The 17,199-nt window shown below is 53.5% G+C and overlaps 1 protein-coding gene and 1 non-coding gene across 3 annotated transcripts; both read right to left on the bottom strand.

The window, feature by feature from the left end:
- Positions 1 to 68: 68 nt before the first annotated feature.
- Positions 69 to 17,174, bottom strand: PRRC2A (proline rich coiled-coil 2A). Of its 2 annotated transcripts, none has more exons than XM_010362764.2 (31): positions 16,986 to 17,174; positions 14,889 to 15,063; positions 13,886 to 14,063; positions 13,435 to 13,534; positions 13,274 to 13,346; positions 12,495 to 12,638; positions 12,198 to 12,349; positions 11,938 to 12,017; positions 11,647 to 11,789; positions 10,948 to 11,038; positions 10,622 to 10,832; positions 9,588 to 10,062; positions 8,492 to 8,682; positions 7,995 to 8,292; positions 7,006 to 7,216; positions 4,813 to 6,672; positions 4,167 to 4,435; positions 3,827 to 3,957; positions 3,449 to 3,578; positions 3,256 to 3,341; positions 2,837 to 3,061; positions 2,542 to 2,682; positions 2,349 to 2,420; positions 2,064 to 2,231; positions 1,773 to 1,855; positions 1,405 to 1,615; positions 1,216 to 1,314; positions 879 to 1,091; positions 688 to 782; positions 500 to 590; positions 69 to 389 (listed from the first exon to the last, which is right to left on the bottom strand). In XM_010362764.2, the coding sequence occupies exons 2-31, from the start codon at positions 14,998 to 15,000 to the stop codon at positions 249 to 251; spliced, it is 6,474 nt and encodes a 2,157-aa protein (XP_010361066.1). In that variant the 5' UTR covers positions 15,001 to 15,063; positions 16,986 to 17,174; the 3' UTR covers positions 69 to 248. The 2 variants fall into 2 exon arrangements, with proteins under 2 accessions (XP_010361066.1, XP_030784087.1); XM_030928227.1 differs by having other exon boundaries at positions 14,919 to 15,063.
- LOC115897182 lies at positions 14,583 to 14,714 on the bottom strand. The gene has a single exon (XR_004057111.1). It is a non-coding gene; the product is annotated as a small nucleolar RNA SNORA38 (small nucleolar RNA).
- Positions 17,175 to 17,199: the final 25 nt, after the last annotated feature.

The following is a 17,199-nucleotide window of genomic DNA, read 5'->3' as shown; positions in this document are numbered from 1 at the left end:
CTACAGATCACTAAGCACCATGCTTTTAAGACAATGCAAACAACCCATCCCCCAAATCACTGTAGAACTTTTTTTTAAATCCTTTTATTACTCTTTTTTAACAAACAGCCCCAGGGACAGGGACCAGGGGAAGGGGAAGGAGGGGAAGTGAGGCCCCAGCCCCACAACCCCTCCCCCCCACCCCTTTCCCCCTTATATATTTATAATCTATATACAAGCCCCGGGGGTAGGGGGCAAGAGGAACTCCCTCAGCGGGGTGGGGGCAACCCAGGCTCCTTGTCCCCTCGGGACCCAGGCTCCTCTGCCCGTCTGGAGGGCCCTTCTCGAGAAGGTGGCCCTGTCCGCTCCCAAGGCTTAGGTATCCAGCGCAGGGCATCTGGTGGGGAGGCCTAGAGGACAGGCATGTGTTAATAGTGGGAGGTCAGGGATGGGATGGAAGGACAGAAAATCAGGTGGCAACTCCAATTTAGAGCTGGGGCTACAGGGGTTTCTCCTTCACCTGCTGGTAAAGGTCGATGCGCTGGGTGCGGAAGACTCCACTGTAGGTGGAAGGCGTAGCCTTGAGACGGGAATTGAGGCCAGAGAAGGACCTAAGAGCAGAAGGGCATCTAAGGCACGCCTAGGATCCAGACCCTGGTCCCAAAGTAAGGAAGCACTTGGAAAGTCCACATCCCTATTGCCTTTCACCTTCCAGTTGGGGGAGTCCGTGATGACCCAGGTCCCCCAAGATTGCTGCTCAGTTTTTGATAATCCTGGAACGGCTTTAGTTCCACTGGATGCAGCTGAGGGAAAAAAAATCATGAGCTCCCTGCCTTGAAATACAGAATCCCTACTCCTAAATCTTGGCACTCCCTAGCCCCTCAGTTGCTGTACCTTACCTCTGCTCGCCCCAAGCTAGCAGGGAAGGGCCTGGCAGGTGAAGGCAGCACCCGAGTAGCAGGAGCAGGTGGGGGCCGCACAGCCAGGCTTGGGGGCTGCAGAGCAGGGCCCACAGGTAACAGAGAAAGGGGAGGTGGGGCAGGAGGTGGTGCTGGCGGCAGGGAGCCAAAGTTCACCATAGGCAGCTGTGAGTCTACCATGGGTAGAAGCATCTGTAACAAGAAATTTGGGTGTGCATGTTGGGGGCAGGGAGGAATGTCAGAAAACCAGGGAAAATCAAAGCCAGTGACTGGACAGAGAAATCAAATGAACGGGAAGTGGGAAGATACAACATACCTGCTGGGCAGGAGCCCCTGAAGGGAGAAAGCCACTTTGGCCACCAGGCTGCAGAGGAGTAGAATAAAAATCCGAAGGGGATGGCAGATCCTGGCGTACCTGTTGGGAAATGGGAAGAAATACATCAACCCCTCCAAAATCGTTCTCCCCACCCTATCCCCCAATATCTAACACCTGCCCCCCTCTTACCTGAAGCAACGATGTGTCAGGCAAAGGACTGGGGCAGAAAGCCGGAGAGTAGAGGAAGGAAGGTGGAGGGTAGAGAACTCCTCCAGCCGGCAACTTCCCCAGCTCTGCAGCTTGCAGTGTGGAGAAATCCAGAAACTGGCCCTTGAGAGCTACCCCAGAGAGCAGTGCCGAGGCAGGGGCTGGACCGGGGGGTAGGTATAGGGGCTGTGATCTGGAAAGAAATTGTGGGGAGAAAAGCTGTTAGAAGCCAGTCCTAGCAATGCCTTAAGTCCACTAGCTTCTGGTACCCTAGAACTGTGTCTTCCCCTTCTCTCTCCCCTGAAACACATCTCCAAGTACCTCTGTGGTCCATAGGTATCGAGTCTTACCTGTAAGGGTGCAGTGAGGGTGTCCCAGGGCGGAAGCCTCCACTGTTTGGATGTAACTGAGAGTCCATGGCTCCCCCAGAGATCTGCAGAAAAGCAGGGTTGAAACATCTTTAGTATTTGTGGTCAAGATCAGATCACCATCCCACCCATAGCAGCAGAACGTAGAGAGAAAAATCATGTGACAAAGTGGTATTTCACAACTCTACAACATAGAAAGGCTTGATTATAAATACATACCAGGCAGAAAAAATGATTTACTGAAGGGGTCATGCAATGGGAAGCGGGGCCTACCTGAGAACTGGAAGGCCCAGCACTGCCATAGAAGACCTCAGGATACAGACGCTGGCCTGAGGAGCTGGGCTCTGGACCACAGTGCCCAGAACCCAGGTTCTTGGATTGTGGCTCAGCAGAGGCAGCAGCACTGGGAAGCAGCTCCCAGTCTCGTGATACAGGAATGGCCTGGGAAGGAGAGGCCTTGTGGAGAGGGATGTCTGGCATCCTGGATGCCCTGGTCACTCCCAGCAATCTTTCTCCGGAAATCTTGGGCCTTTCCACCAAATTCTTACTCCCACTTACCTCAGTGACTGATGCTGTTAGCTCCTTCTCTGCTTTCAAGCTGTCTCCTACCACTAGGCGTAAGTCCGAGTCCTGTGATCACAACAAGGCAGGAGACATTGTCCCATGACAGACATGCGTCCTCTATGTCCCACCTTTAGTCCTTCCCTTCTCTCCACCCAACTCAGGACACCCATATCCAGCCCACACAGACCTTGTCACTAGCGTCAAACTGAACTGGGGGACCAGGTAGATGGGATGGCCGAATGGGGCCAGGCTCTGTGCCTCGGTCTGTACGCTGTGATCGTTCTGTGCCAATGGGGCCAGGGGGCAGAGGCTGCTCCCGGGGCAGCTCCTGGATTGGGCACACAGTAAAGTGGGTCGGGGGAGGGGAAGGGAAATCCAAATTGGAATGCCCAGAACACACACGCAGAGGGAAAAGGCAGAAAAAGGTAGGGCCAAAGTCAGATTCCTGGAAACATTCCCCTTGTCCTTTTTCAGTCTTTTACCTTTCTGTCCCCATCGTGGGGGGCAGGTGGCGGTCTCCTAGGAGGTTCAGAGCCAGGTGGACCCTCACAAGGAACAGCATTCAGGGGTGAGGGGCCTCCAGGCCTCTTGGGGGGTCCCTCTGCTGCCCCCTTGAGTCCTCCATCAGGGGAACTTCGCTGGCTGCAGGGACCTGATGACACCTGAGAATCCCCACTCAGGTCCACCCCACTGTCAGACTGACTCATCTGAGAGGAGTGGAGAAGGAGTTAGTTAAGTCAGGGTAGAAAGCACCCCAATAGCTGACTGATGCACACAGATAAACTGCAGAAGGGACAACCAAGGAAGAGAACAGCTTCAGACTCAACCCAGAGCAAGTGGGGGAGTATGGCCAGTGCTCAAAGAAGTCGTAGCTCAGACACACCCTCCCACCTTCACTCACCTCTGTGCCAGCCACATCCTCGAAAGGACTCAGGGGCTCCATCCAAGGCTCCATGGAGCTGGGCCGATAACTCTTTCGGCTAGTGGCTGGAGAAGGGAGCACCAACCAGAACACAAGTGAGAGGAGATGATGTTCAGAAGCCCATCTAATTCTTAATCCTTCTATCATAATCCTTTCACTCAGTTTTACTCACCAGTATGTAAACGGTTCCAGATGTGAGGGGTCAGGGCCTCTGTGCCTGTATCTCTAGACTCTGCCTGAGGGCCTGGGCCCTCAGGCTTAGAGCCCAAGAATCCAGAGCTATGAGGTGGCGGCAAAGATTCCTACGGATGAGAAAGGCCACAGGCAAAACACGAATTGGGTGGGAACTGGGAATTATAGGAAGCCAGGACAGAATGGGGTGACACAGTGTGTGGTGTGAGGCAACAAGGGAGACACATGGGAGACTAATACTGAGAATTCTGGAGTAAAAACACAGTGAGAAACAGGAAAGAGAACGGAGAAAACATAACCAACAAGAATCTTCACGAGTAAGAGTGCAGCGAAGCACAATCTCAAACCCATCCTTTACCTCCTGTAGCAGCTCTGGTTTTCTGGGAGGCCGCTCCCGACGTTTAGCGGGAAAGGGACTAACCCGGGCAGAATCCCGAGGAGTCCCACCCACCCCTCTCACCATTGGCCCCGGATCCTCAAAGTGGGGGTCTGGGGAAAAGAAAAAGCGTCAGCATCTGCCTGGCTCTGCCACTGACCCTAACTTTTCCTCCCTACTCCACCTCCCAACCTTCTACCCTTGCTCCCTGCAGAAACCCACCCAGCAGAAGGGCCCCAGGCCAGGTTCTCCACCCGCTCCCTCCAGCACTTGACCTTTTCTGGGGATGGAGATATTCCCACCCATAACCCCTCCAGCTTACCAGAACTGAGGCCGTTGTTGACCCTCTGGGGCTCATACCGGGTTGGGGGCCTAGGAGAGGGGCCCTGAGGGGTTTGGGGAGGTCCAGGCTTGTGCCTTGGGTGCCCCCCTGGTGCAGTTACACTCCCTTGACGGTTACTAAGCTGGGCCAGAGCCTGTTGGATGCCAGCAGGGTTGCTGTGGATAACTTGGTCCAGGCGGAAGACAGCAGAACTGCTGGGAGGTGGGGGAGGCAGGGGAAGCCCCGGGGGACGCTCCTCTGGAGGACGACTGGAGAAAACAGAGCATTAGCTCCAGTATCCACTAAATTGTTACTTTTTCCCACAAATTATGTTTCCCAACTTCTGCTTACAACCTGTTCTCTTCCTTATTAAAGCCCAGGTGTTTCTGAGTCCTTCTAAGGGTTCCCACGTGTACAGGGGTACAGCGTAGAAAGCAAAGAACCAGGAATAAATATATACGTGGCTGTTCTTAACTCCATCACCCTACCAACTGCTTTCCAGTTGCCTTAGCCAGACACGGAAATCTAATTCTAGAGTCCATGGCCCCTCAGGCCACAACCTCCACTGCACCCAATCTTTCCCTCAGGTTTTTTCCCCCTCCTCCAATTTTTAAACCACACTAAATTTAAGTTTGTCCCCACCCACCTTCGGTTCTTGGGAGAGGGCCAGCTCCTCTTGTCTCCTCGTCCTGGCCCGGTCCTTCCTCCAGGACCTCCACCGCCTCCTCCACTGCTGCTGCCACTGCTGCCAGCCTTGCCCCCTGGGCCAGGACGCCGGTTCTGCCGTTCCATGCCTGGCCGTTGACTTGAGAAGCTCCGTTTACTCAAATCCTTGGCTCTCTGGCTCAGATCTCCGCGGGACATGGCTGAAATACCTGGCACAGCTCCACCTCCACCTCCCCCAGGAGTTCCCACAGCCTTGGGTGTTAGCAGTGCTGGTGGGGGTGCCTCTTTGTCCCCTCGGCGCTCACTGGCGAAGTCACTGCTCTCTGATGCAGTCTCCCATTCCTCATTGGCTTGGTCTGAGTTCTGGTTTGACAGATCAGGAGACTTGGCAGCTGCCCGGCGAGGTGGTGGGGCCACTGTGACTGTTGTGAGGGCCTCCTCAGGTCCAGGAGTGGAGGCTGGAAGGGTTAAGGAGGGCTTGCCCTCAGACCCCCTTGCGGCATTTTCCCGTTCCTGTTTCAGCCTCCGGAAACGAGGTGGTTTATCCTGCTGCTGAGCCCTCCCATGTCGCCTCCTTCGGGGTCGCTCCCCGTCTTCCATGCCCACGTTGCTGCCTCCACTGCTGCCTCCGCGCGCCACGGGGGACAGAGGCCCTGGGATCAACTTCTCTTTCAAAGGCTCCTTACTTGGTGGCAAAGGGCCTGTGGGAGGTTTCTTGGGAGCCAGAGACTTGGCTGGAGGGCTCCAGCCGGGGCAAACTTGAGGAGGGGGCCTCCCTCCTCCTCGGCCCCTGCGAGATGGCACCCCTCTGGGAGTGAAGACGCGCCCACCCCGGGCAGCAAAGCGGGCTGGGGCTGGTGAAGGTGGGGCTCCTGGCGGTGGGGGACCAAGAGGGACCTGGGTGAGTGTGCCCTCCTTGGGTGGGGGGGCCTCCTTGTCTGAGGGAGCCAGATCACTCTCATGGGTCTCACTGCCTGTTTCCGAGCCCCGCTGCCGGCGCCGCTTGGGGATTTCCTCATACTCTGAACCCTCGCTCCGTGTCTCGCTGGCAGTGCGGCCTCGGGGAGCAGGAGGGTGGTTTGGTCCCCCTGCTCCCCCTCCACGCCCATCATCTCGAAACTCTCGGTAACTGCGGAATTCCCGGCTTCGGGCTCCCCGCCCCCGTCCCCCATAGGTCCCCCGAAAACCCCTCCCTCTGGCAAAATACTCGCCTCGGCCCCGACCCCGGCAAGAGGTAGGACCCACTCTTTCATAGGAATAGTCCCTCCTAAGCCTTGGGGCAGGGGAAAGATTCCCATTGGGTGGGGTCTCCTTGGGGCCCCCAAGCTTCCCCTTGGCTATCTTGAGTGGGTCTGGCTTTGGGGCTTTGGGGGTTTCATCCCCCTGTTCGAGAGGCTTGGGAGGCAGCTCTTCAACTTTTGTAGGTGGTGGAGGTTTCTTTATAGGCCCAGCCCGGCGGGGTGGGGCCCCTGGCTCCTCTGGAGGGATTCCACGACGACTGCTGCCTGGACGAGGGCCCCAGCGGGTCTCCGTGCGACTCTCTCTGCGGGGTGGTGGGGGACCCTGGCCTCCACTTCCGACTCCACGGGCAGGCTTTCGGCCTGCTTCTGGCCCTGTCAGCTGTGCAGTCTCCTCCTTAGGGAGCTCCTTCTTGGGAGGTGGAGTTTGTATCTTGGCCCCTTCATCACTGCCTGGGGGCCAGGGGAGAGGACGGGGCCCTGGGGGAGCTGGTTCCTCCAGAGGAAAGCGAGAGATTGGGGGCCCAGGGGCTCCATTCTCAGGAAAGCCTGGATAACTGGCCAGATAGGGTGGTGGGGGAGGTACTGGAGGAGTCTCGCTCCTGAAGAGACAGAAAGAATGGAAATAATTATCTCAGGAAAACCAGAACTAGGTGGGAAAAGAACACTTTATTATGACCCAGACTCTCTTTTACTGTTTTTCTGTTTGTTTTGGCAGAGATGGCATCTAGTTGCCCAGGCTGATCTCGTACTGCTGGGCTCAAGCAATCTTCTTGCCTCAGCCTCCCAAAATGCTGGGATTACAGGGATGAGCTACTGCATCTAGCCTCTCCTTTCCTGTTCATCCCTATCCCTACTGCTAACCCAAAGTACCTTTCTTCCAGGCCTAGATCCTTTCACTATGAACTCACCCATTTCTCATGACCAAGACTCACCTCATCCCCTTGTCATCCTCATCCGCAGCCTGGCGCAGTGGTGAGGTAAGTGGGCGGGGGTCAGTGGGTGTGGCGGTGAAGACATCTCCTACCCAGGCCAACTTTGGATCCACCGGTGGAGTACCCCGTTCTCGTAACATAGCAGGTGCATGACGGTCAAATGGCTCTGAGCTTGAGCCCCCACTGTCTGAGCGCTCTCGGGGAACTAGGCCTGAAGAAATGAAAGAAAAAGACAAATAATCCTACTCATGTCACAGGCCCTCCAGCCCAAAAAGCATCTCTCCAATCTAGTCCTCCCTGTCAAGTCAGCTCATCCATCTCATTCCCAGTAGGTATGGGCCTTGCCTGCTCTTGTATAACAAGATTATCCACTCAGCTTCGCTACAAGAGAATCAACCCACCCCAAATAAATCCTAGCAAATGAAGGACCACTCCTTCTTTCCTTTCATTCATTCATTCATTCGTTTGTCCGTTTTTGAGATGGAGTTTTGCTATTCATTCCTTTATTTTTGAGATGGAGTTTCACTCTTGTTGCCTAAGCTGGAGTGTGATGGCACCATCTCAGCTCACTGCAACCTCCACCTCCTGGGTTCAAGCGATTCTCCTGCCTCAGTCTCCCGAGGAGCTGGGACTACAGGCGAGGGCCACCATGCCCAGCTATATTTTTTGTATTTTTAGTGGAAACAGGGTTTCACCACGTTAGCCAGGGTGGTCTCGAACTCCTGCACTCAGGTGATCTGCCCGCCTTGGCCTCCCTAAGTGCTGAGATTACAGGCGTGAACCACCATGCCTGGCCAACCACTGCTTATCTCTTAACTAAGCCCATTTTTGCAACACACCTATCTCAGCAGTGCTAAGCATATGCCCTTCCCTCTTCACTATGACGGGTAACACCCATCATACCAGTGTCACAGTTAAGACCCTAATACCCAATTCCTAAGACTGAGAGGATTTTCCTGTTTCCCACTCCTCCTCCCATGCCCCTTTACCAGAGGGATGCACGCCAGGAGGGTAGAAGTCTAGAGGGGGCCGACCCTGGAGGAGCCGGGGGTCCACATAAGGAGGAATCATCATCCATCGGGGATCAAAGTTCATTGGGGGCATGGGTGGGGGCCGGCCCAGAGCACCTGGGTACAGGGCCTTGGGGGGTGGGGGCGGAGCCTGCGGAGCTGGCACAGCCCCCAGGGTCACAGGTTGTGGTGGTGATGGGGGCACTGGGGTAGGAGGGGCAGAGCCCTGTTGATGCTGCTGCCACTGCTGCTGCTGCTGTTGCTTCAGGAGCTGCTCCTAGGAAAGACAAGAAAATGAGAGAGGCTCAAAGCACACACGGACAAAGGAATCAGCAAAGAAAAAACTTGGACTAGGGGAAATTGCGGTGACAACTGGACAAAGAAGCAAAGGGACCCAGAAGGTAACTTATGAAGAGAATTAGGTACTGAAGCCAGGAAGAAAAGCAGCCCTCAGAGAGTAAACAACTTGATTTTACCTGCTGCTGCCGCTGGAAACGAGGAGGCAATGACTTCTGATATTTGGGGTAGCCCAAGCCCTGACTAGGGGGCTGGCGGGTGGGACCAATCCCATCACCCTTGGGTTCCACCTTTGGAGCTGGGGGTGTGGTAGGAGGAGGAACCTCTTCTGGCGGTTCAGGACCCTCTTTTGAGGGCAATTGTGGTTCCACTGCATCGAAAAAAAAACACAACAGAGTGATCTAGTTCAACAACAGACAGTCCATGAACACTCCAGAAGTATCAGGTCTCATCTCTAGCTCCCTTAAGACTGAGGTACGCTATTCAACATCTATTCTATTGAAGTCCCTCCCATTTAAGACCCATTAAAGCACTTTATGGCCTCTCATGAGCCTATGGTGGTGGCATAGCTTTCTATGAAATCATCAGAATAACAGTACTTTCTTCAGTCTTGGCCTACAGGAAATGGGTTTTTACTGATATATTTCTTATGACACAGTTTTTTTTTTTTTTTTTGAGACAGAGTCTTGCTCTGTCACCTAGGCTGGAGTGCAATGGCATGGTCTCGGCTCACAGCAACCTCTGCCTCCTGGGTTCAAGCGATTCTCCTGCCTCAGCCTCCCAAGTAGCTGGGACTACAGGCACGTGCCACCACACTTGGCTAATTTTTGTATTTTTAGTAGAGACGGGTTTCACTACGTTGGCCAGGCTGGTCTTGAACTCCTGACCTCGTGATCTGCCCGCCTCAGCCTCCCAAAGTGCTGGGATTACAGGCGTGAACCACCACGCCTGGCCGACAGGGTCTTGTTTTGTTGCCCAGGCTGGTTTCAAACTCCCTAGGCTCAAGCGATCCTCCACCCCAAGCCTCCCAAAGTATTGGGATTACAGGCGTGAGCTACAGTACTCTGCCAAGAAATGGTATTAGACTACAACCTAGGATTTCAGACAGAATCTTCCCTCCTTCAGATATACAGATGACAGGATACTATCACTGATAACCAATAAACCAAAACAACTGCCTTCTACTTCACTTGTCCCCAGCCTTACCACCCTGCACCTTTAAGCACCTTGAAGCAGTGATCTGACATCTGGTAGTACCTATCCCCATCTCCATACCTGGGCTGGCTTCGAAGCTGCCACTGCTGGTGCTACTGGTACTGCCACCACCACTCACCAGAGTGGGAGCTGCAGCCACACCTGGAGTGGGAGTAGATTGGGCAGGAGGGGCCTGTGCTGGCTCTTCAGGTTCTTTCTCTGGTGTTGGGGCTGATGCCGGAGGTGGAGCCAGAGGTGCAGGGAGTTCTTTAGGGACTGCAGATGGTGGAGCTGGGGTAGAAGGGGCAGCAGGTGGGGCAGCAGGCTCTGCTTTGAGCCGCTTGTCAGGTGCCCCAAACTTTTCATCGAGTCGCTTGAGCTTCTCAGCACAGGCTGCCCGGCGCTCTTCCTGCATGCGCCGCTCCTCTTCTTCTCGCCGTCGCCGGGCCCGCTCCACTGCCAGGGAAATCTCAGATGATGACTGCTTCCGTCGCTGCCGCCATGCCTCGTCCTCATCTTCAGGTGCTGGGGGCTTGCAGGGAGGACCCCCACGATCCTGTCAATTGGCAAGACCCAGCAGGGCCAGGGGTATCAGTTACTATGCTTTCTACCATCTCTTCCACAGACCAATCAACTGTCGCTACTTGCAGGATGTAAGGACCCATGCTTTGGCGTTGATCTCTCTGGGTGGTGACAAATTTATACGGGTCTTGTCTGAGACCAGGTCTTGCTATGTGGCCCCGGCTGATCTTGAACTCCTGGGCTCAAGTGATCCCTCTGCTTCAGCCTGCTGAGTAGCTTGGACTACAGATGCACACTACCAGATCCAGCTATCTAGCCACTCTAGTCTTTTTTTCTGTTCTCCCTCCTTCAGAAACCCAAATACCCAGGCCTCCTTGTTCTTCTTTCCTCATTAGCATCCCAGTTTCTCACTTCTTACCCAGACTCCGCTATCACCAAAGATATTTCCAAGCTTTCCAGGATGTTCTGCAGCCTGGCACTTCACAAAGTCCATTTTTAGCACCCTCTTCCTCTACATCACAACTGCTTCCATTACTCAGCTGACACTGACTTCCCACAGCTGACCCTCTCAATCCCTTATTGTAGACACTCACTGGGTAGTCCCCAGGGGGGCCCCAGTTCCCGGCGGGGCCCCGGTGAGGTAGGGGAGGCTTTGGGGCAGGAGGTCCTGGCTCTGTCTCTGGAGGCCGAGAGGTTTCTGCCCAGGCTGTCTTAGGAGGGGGCGGTTCGCTGTTGGGGGAGTTGCCCTTTTTGCCATCTGCTTCAGTGGGCCGTTCCTCACCAGATGCTGATTGGGAATCCTTGCTGTGAGCAGATCAACAGTACAATTAAAATCAGCTGCAACTAATATACTCCTCTAAGAGTATATTACCAAAACACAAAGACCCCCTCCTCCTCTCCCCTGATGGCCCTAACTCACTGGCCCTCAGCTCCCTCCTCATCAGAGTCTCGCCCATCTTCCTCATCGCTGAACTTGAGCTTTTCAGTGTAGTCAACCTCTTCATGGGCCCCTGAGGGGAAATATGAGTATTAGTAACCCAAGCATTCTGTCCTCCAATCTCAGAAGGTAGTTTGGAACTATGATTGACTACCAATGCCAGCATCCTTCCCTCTGAAGTCTAGATCCACCAATGAAGTCTTATTCCTCTCTCCACTTTGCCAGCACTTGGCATTCCCCATCCATCCTTCCCTACCCTTCTTTTTCTTTTTTCCTTTTAAGAGGTAAAGTCTCGCTCTGTTGCCCAGGCTGGAGTTCAATGGCATGATCATAGATCACCGTGACCTTCAACTCCTGGGCTCAACTGATCCTCCCACCTCAACCTCCACAGTAGCTGGGACCACAAATGCATAGTCCACAGTCAACTAATTAAAATAAGATTTTTTTTTTGGTAAAGGTGGGGGTCTTGCTATGTTGCCCAGGCTGGTCTTGAACTCCTGGCTTCAAGCGATCCTCTCACCTAACACTCCCAAAGCACTGGGATTACAGATGTGAGCCACTGGGCCTAGCCTTCCCTACACTTCAATGTCTGCCTTTCACCCACATAACCCTGTATTCTTTTTTTCCTCATTAGGTTTTGCCTTTCAAGATCCAAATTCTTGACCCTTAACATCCACTTACCTGCCCAACCATCATCATTCTCCTGATCCAACTGATCAAACTCTTTGAGATTATCTTCTTTGAGAATAGAGGGACGACCCACAGGCTCTACTAGACGCATTGGTGGCCCCGAGCCTCGGGGGCCCACCACACGGGGAAAACGGCTGTACACAGAAAAGAAAATGAAAGATGGCATATTGTATAACCACATACAAGACTGATCCTAGACTGAGCCTCTTGGCTAGAAAACCATCTCCTCCCCCAATAAGCTTCCCCTCCCCCCAGCCACAAACCCAGACCTAGATTGCTCACCTGGGCCCATCAGGAGTGGGGTATCGGTAAGGCCCCTGGGGTCCATAGGGCGGAGGGAACGGGAGATATGGGGGATACATCTGTAAAACGGTCCAACAGTAGCTGCTCAGAGGGATAGTCATACACCCTTCTAGCTCCTTAAGCCTGCTATCAATCATCCTCCCACCCTCCCTTCTATCTCATAGGTCAAAGACTATGTCCTGAGTCCTAGCTCTCCAGCTTCCAGCGTAATTGCTCCAAGACAAGACACCAAGACTCACGAAGGGCGGCATCATTCCGCGGTAGGGAGGGAACTGGGGTGGGCCTGAAGGTTGCAACGCCCCCCGGGGATCATGACCATGATGAAGTTTGGAGTCCGGGCCCTCCAGCTCATCAGGGCCACGCCCACCTCCGTCCCTCCAAGTTGTAGAATCTGTATTTTGGAAAAGGTAGAGAGAGGTATCAATGATTGGAGGGCAAGTGAACATAGCTGAAAGTGATGGGGAAGAAGGTGAATACGCTAGCACTTAGCTCTGAGATGGAATAGATTATGTCTTGGCCAAAAGGCAGCCACTCACTTTGGGGGCGGAGGCTTGGTCCGGGCCCAGACGACTGTTCGGCAGACTCCCTTTCCTTGGCAGCCTTGTCCTGGTCGCCAGCCGCCTGCAGGGTCGGAAATTCCTCTCGAGAGAATCGCGACAGTAGGCTTGATGCCCTTCCACCTATTAGGATGGTGATACAGAACAGGAGCCAGAAGTTTATTTACTGAGAACATGCTATAAAAGTGGAAGGCTCTGACTGGGCATGGTGGCTCACGCCTGTAATCCCAGCACTGTGGGAGGCTGAGGCGGGTGGATCACGAGGTCAAGAGATCGAGACCATCCCAGCCAACATGGTGAAACCCCATCTCTACTAAAAATACAAAAAAAATTAGCTGGGCCTGTTGGCACGTGCCTGTCGCGGCTGAGGCAGGAAAATCACTTGAACCCAGGAGGCGGAGGTTGCAGTGAGCCAAGATTGCGCCACTGCACACCAGCCTGGGTGACAGAGTTAGACTCCATTTCAAAAAAAAAAAGTGGAAAGTTCTGACAGGTACCAGACTATCAGGTTTCCTGCCTTCAAACTCACCCCCCTAGAAAATAACTGCTTATTCTCCAAGAAGGTCAGTTCTGGGACCACTACATTCCATCATATAAGACTGAGACTTAAACTTGCTCATGTGCCTCCATGAAACTGAATTATGGGCGGTTCTTGATTTAGCCAAAGAGGACCAAGGTCACTTGGCTGAAAATACAGTGCAGGGCTCATGTATCCCATGGTGCCCAAACACAGCTCCCCAATTAAGTGCTGCACTCACCATCTCCATGTGCTCCATGGGTGACGCTGGCTTGTGCCCAGGACTTTACCCCGCTTGGAACCAAAGGAGTGTTCTGGGGAAGTGTTCAGAGAGATGATAAATGATGTGGGTGGGACAGCTATGAGCCATTCTTCCCCCTACCCCTCCAGTTCTCCAGGTACCTCTGGGGCTGCTGGGGGTCGTTTCGGCTGGTTGGAGGCAGGCGTCTGTGAAGCCGGCAGTGGCTGCGATTCCGGCGGCTGAGCGGTTGAGGCATCGGAACTGAGGGGATAGAATGGGAAGGTTACTCAGGTCTGAGATGCCTCCCTGACATCTCCAACTGGTGGAGACTCGGGACTGAAATCATGCCCATTACTGCCATTTATAAATGTAAGGACAAAATAATTTTGTCATCCTTTGCAGGCTGTTGTCTGTTTCTTCATGCTTTCTCTCCAAGACAAAAAGCTAAAGGTACCACTCCTTAGCCATTTAACAAGAAACCTGCAATAGATAAGAAAGGGACTTCTTCCTTTGTCTCTGGCTCACACATGGCTGCGCTAAACCAAGCCCCAACACTCCCTGAAGTTCAAGTTAGAATATCCATCACTCTAGGTCCCCCAAGCCTCTGTCTACCTCTTGGGGTCGGACTGCTCCTGTTTGCTTGCCCATCCTGTTCCGTCTTTCGGCACTAGTGAGACATTGGGGTCATTGCCTTTGTTCTCAGCTTTCAGGCTTGGAAGGTTGGCTGGAGGTGGCATACGCCGGGCAATGGCAACTTTCCCGAGACTCTGCAGGCCATGGCGAGGGGCAACTGGAGAAAAAGATGGAGAGAGGGTCAAAAATGCCTCATATGGGAGATCTGATGGCCTCCTATCCTGGGCCACGTTTATACATTTTGAATATCTTATTACCCACTTCCTCCAAACTTCTCTTAGAAGGGATTCCTTCCCCTGCCCTTAATAATCTCCGAAATCGGGCCAGTTGTGGTGGCTCACTCTTGTAATCCCAGCACTTTGGCAGGCCGAGGCAGGCAGATCACCTGAGCTTGGGCGTTCAAGACCAGCCTGACCAAAATGGAGAAACCCTGCCTCTACTGAAAATACAAAATTAGCCGGGTGTGGTGGCGCATGCCTATAATCCCAGCTACTCAGGAGGCTGAGGCAGGAGAATCGCTTGAACCCAGGAGGCGGAGGTTGTGGTAAGTCAAGATCATACCATTGCACTCCAGTCTGGGCAACAAGAGTGAAACTTGGTCTCAAAAAAAAAAAAAAAAAAAAAAAATCTCTGAAATCCCTATCAAGAAGGCTGAGATATGTAACATTCAATGCTTCTATGTGAGATTGGTTGATCATAAGCCTGCAAGGAGCAAGCTGGCCTCAAAGTCTCCCAAATCCACATTTCTTTGCCTCCAATTCTTACGTGTCCAAAGACAGGGAACCACAGACACGCCTTTGTAGGAGGGTAACTGGTGTTCACCCAGAGCCCATACCCCCTTTAAAGGACCCAATGTAAAGTTGGGAAGTCTCTAGTCTTTTGGCATTTCTACTACAGCCACTTCCCTTTAAAGAGCTCTAAAACATATGCCCCATGCACGCCTAGCTTCCAACCATCAGAAGCATCTTTGCAGGACCCTCACCAGCGGGTTTCTGGATCTCTAAGGACTTGCCCTTATATGTATCAAACAGGTTGAGCGAGGAATACTTCTTTCCATCCTTTCCCTTGGCAGTCGGCCCCGAGCGATCGGACATTGCGCTGGAAGCTCATTGAGTATGTTGGGTCCTGCAGGCACCTCCCCCAAAACGTGCCGGAGCCTGTGGGCCAGACAGCAAGTGTCTCAGTCTCTGTTTCCTGGTCAGACCATAACAGAAGCTTAAAAACTCCTATGCATTGTCATTAGGGACTCAGATATGAGGCCCCCTGGTGTCTTTTCCTCCACTCTATGTAAACTGCCCACTCTTTTCAAGCGACCATGATCTACTTAGCTCCCTCACAGCTCAAATGCCATGTTCCCTCCTTTCCCCCAGACACCTTTGTCAACGAAATCTAAGTAAAAATCCAGTATCCTCCTAGTATAAACACTCTGCCCTTTGTGCCTGTCTACAAAGGGTAGCAGCCTTTGCATTCCCTACAAGTAGTAATCTCTTCTCTCTCCACCAAAATCGCTTCAGAGGCTTACAACAGGGCAAACAAATTCAAGCAAGAGAAAACTAAAAAAGAAGCATACAATTCCATCATAGAAGAAACAACGCTTTAGATTCCCTATTTATTGGACACCAGCTCCCTAATCATGTCCCCAGGGCCCTGTACCCCAGGCTCCCTGCCCAACAGCCTCGTCTCCATCTGGGAAGGTTTGCAGGAAGGTATGCTGGGAGTTTAAGGATTTTATGAGCTTGCTCAGCCGGAATGGGGGTTGGTACCAGAGAAATCCTCATAGAACAACTGGGGCTCTACATACTCCCAGGCTATAGGAACCCCAAGTATTTGAAATACCCCATCTTTTTCTAAACTTGCTCCTGTATTGGCTCCTCGAAAAAATCGCCTCCAGATGAAATACTGTTTCACCATATGAAGAACAGAGAAAAAGCATTATGGAGCCACCTAGCACCCTGCAACCATGGGCCAGAAAACAGAGGGCCAAGGCCAGAGCCATCTTCGTTTTCCTATCCTCATTAAAAAGGTCCGTCACCAGTGTTTCTTTCCTTGATACCTCCAGCTCCCTAAGCAAGCCAGAAGACAGGTCTCTCAGTCCGTTCCAGAGTGACCAGGTATTCGTTTATGGATGCGAACAGTGTAAAGAGATGAGAAATAGCGGGGAAGAAAGCAGGGAAATCCAGACAGGCCCAGAATGAAAGCCAAAATTGGGGAGAAAGAACTTTATGACAAGCTAGAGATGACATGGATGTTGCTTCGTAGATGTTTAAGGAGGCCAATCTGTGAAAATAAATATATGAAGGGAAAGGGAATAAAGAATCATGGAGTGAGCAGACCAAAGCTAACAGAAAATCACAGAAAATTCCACCACATGAAAGCAGGTGGAAAATATATGGAAACAGGTATGGCAAAAAAAAGGTTGCAGACAACCAAGTAAGGGGCAGAGGCCCGAGAAGAAAAACGGGGTAGTGGGAGAAAGGAGACGAGGAATAAGAAAAATGAAAAAGCAGACATAGGGCGACTGAGCAATACAGAAAGCAAAGATGCTGGATAAAAAGCAGGGTTCTAGAGTGGGAGTGGCTCGACACGAAGAGGGGCATCCAGAAAGGGGGAACACAGCGTTGGGTGATAGGAGGGGGTCCAATATGGAGGAAAAGCGCCCTTCCCAGAGAACCATCAGGCGCGGCCCACCCCGGGGCGGCAGCCGGGGAGGGGGCCCACAGATGTGGGTGAGAAGCCAAGAACGCAGCGGAGGGTAGGGAATTACGGGCCCAGGCGCAGGGGTCACCCCCTGAAGCCAAGACAGTGGGTGGGTAAGGGCACACTATGGATCCTGAATGAACGGCCAGAGGTGCAGGTCCCGAAGTAGAGGTACCGGAGGGGGAGGGGCAGGCAGGCCCGGCAGCAGGAGGACAAAATGGCGGCGGCTAATGGCAGCTTCTCCTCCCCCCGGCCCGCCGCCGCCGCCACCGCCGCCGCCACCACCACCACCACCACCACCACCACCGCCGCCGCCGCCGCCACCGCCACCACCTCTCCCGCGCCGAAAAAGGGTGTCAGCGCACAGTTCACCCAGACTCACCTGGCCGGGTGCGCGGGGATCCGGGACCCGGGCCTAGGGGCTCCCCGGGACGGGATGGCGGTGGGGCGGGGGAGGATGGCGGCGGATGGCGCCGGGTTCGGCTCCTCCCGTCTCCCTCGCTCACTCCGCGGCTGAGCTCCGACTAACGGCCCATCCGGGCAACCGCCGCCCCCGGGAGCACCCCCCCACCTCCCACCTCCCTCCGCGCCTAAAC

The sequence above is a fragment of the Rhinopithecus roxellana genome, chromosome 4 (assembly GCF_007565055.1).
Source record: "Rhinopithecus roxellana isolate Shanxi Qingling chromosome 4, ASM756505v1, whole genome shotgun sequence".
NCBI lineage: Eukaryota > Metazoa > Chordata > Mammalia > Primates > Cercopithecidae > Rhinopithecus > Rhinopithecus roxellana.
This window is presented reverse-complemented; position numbering and strand designations above follow the sequence as displayed.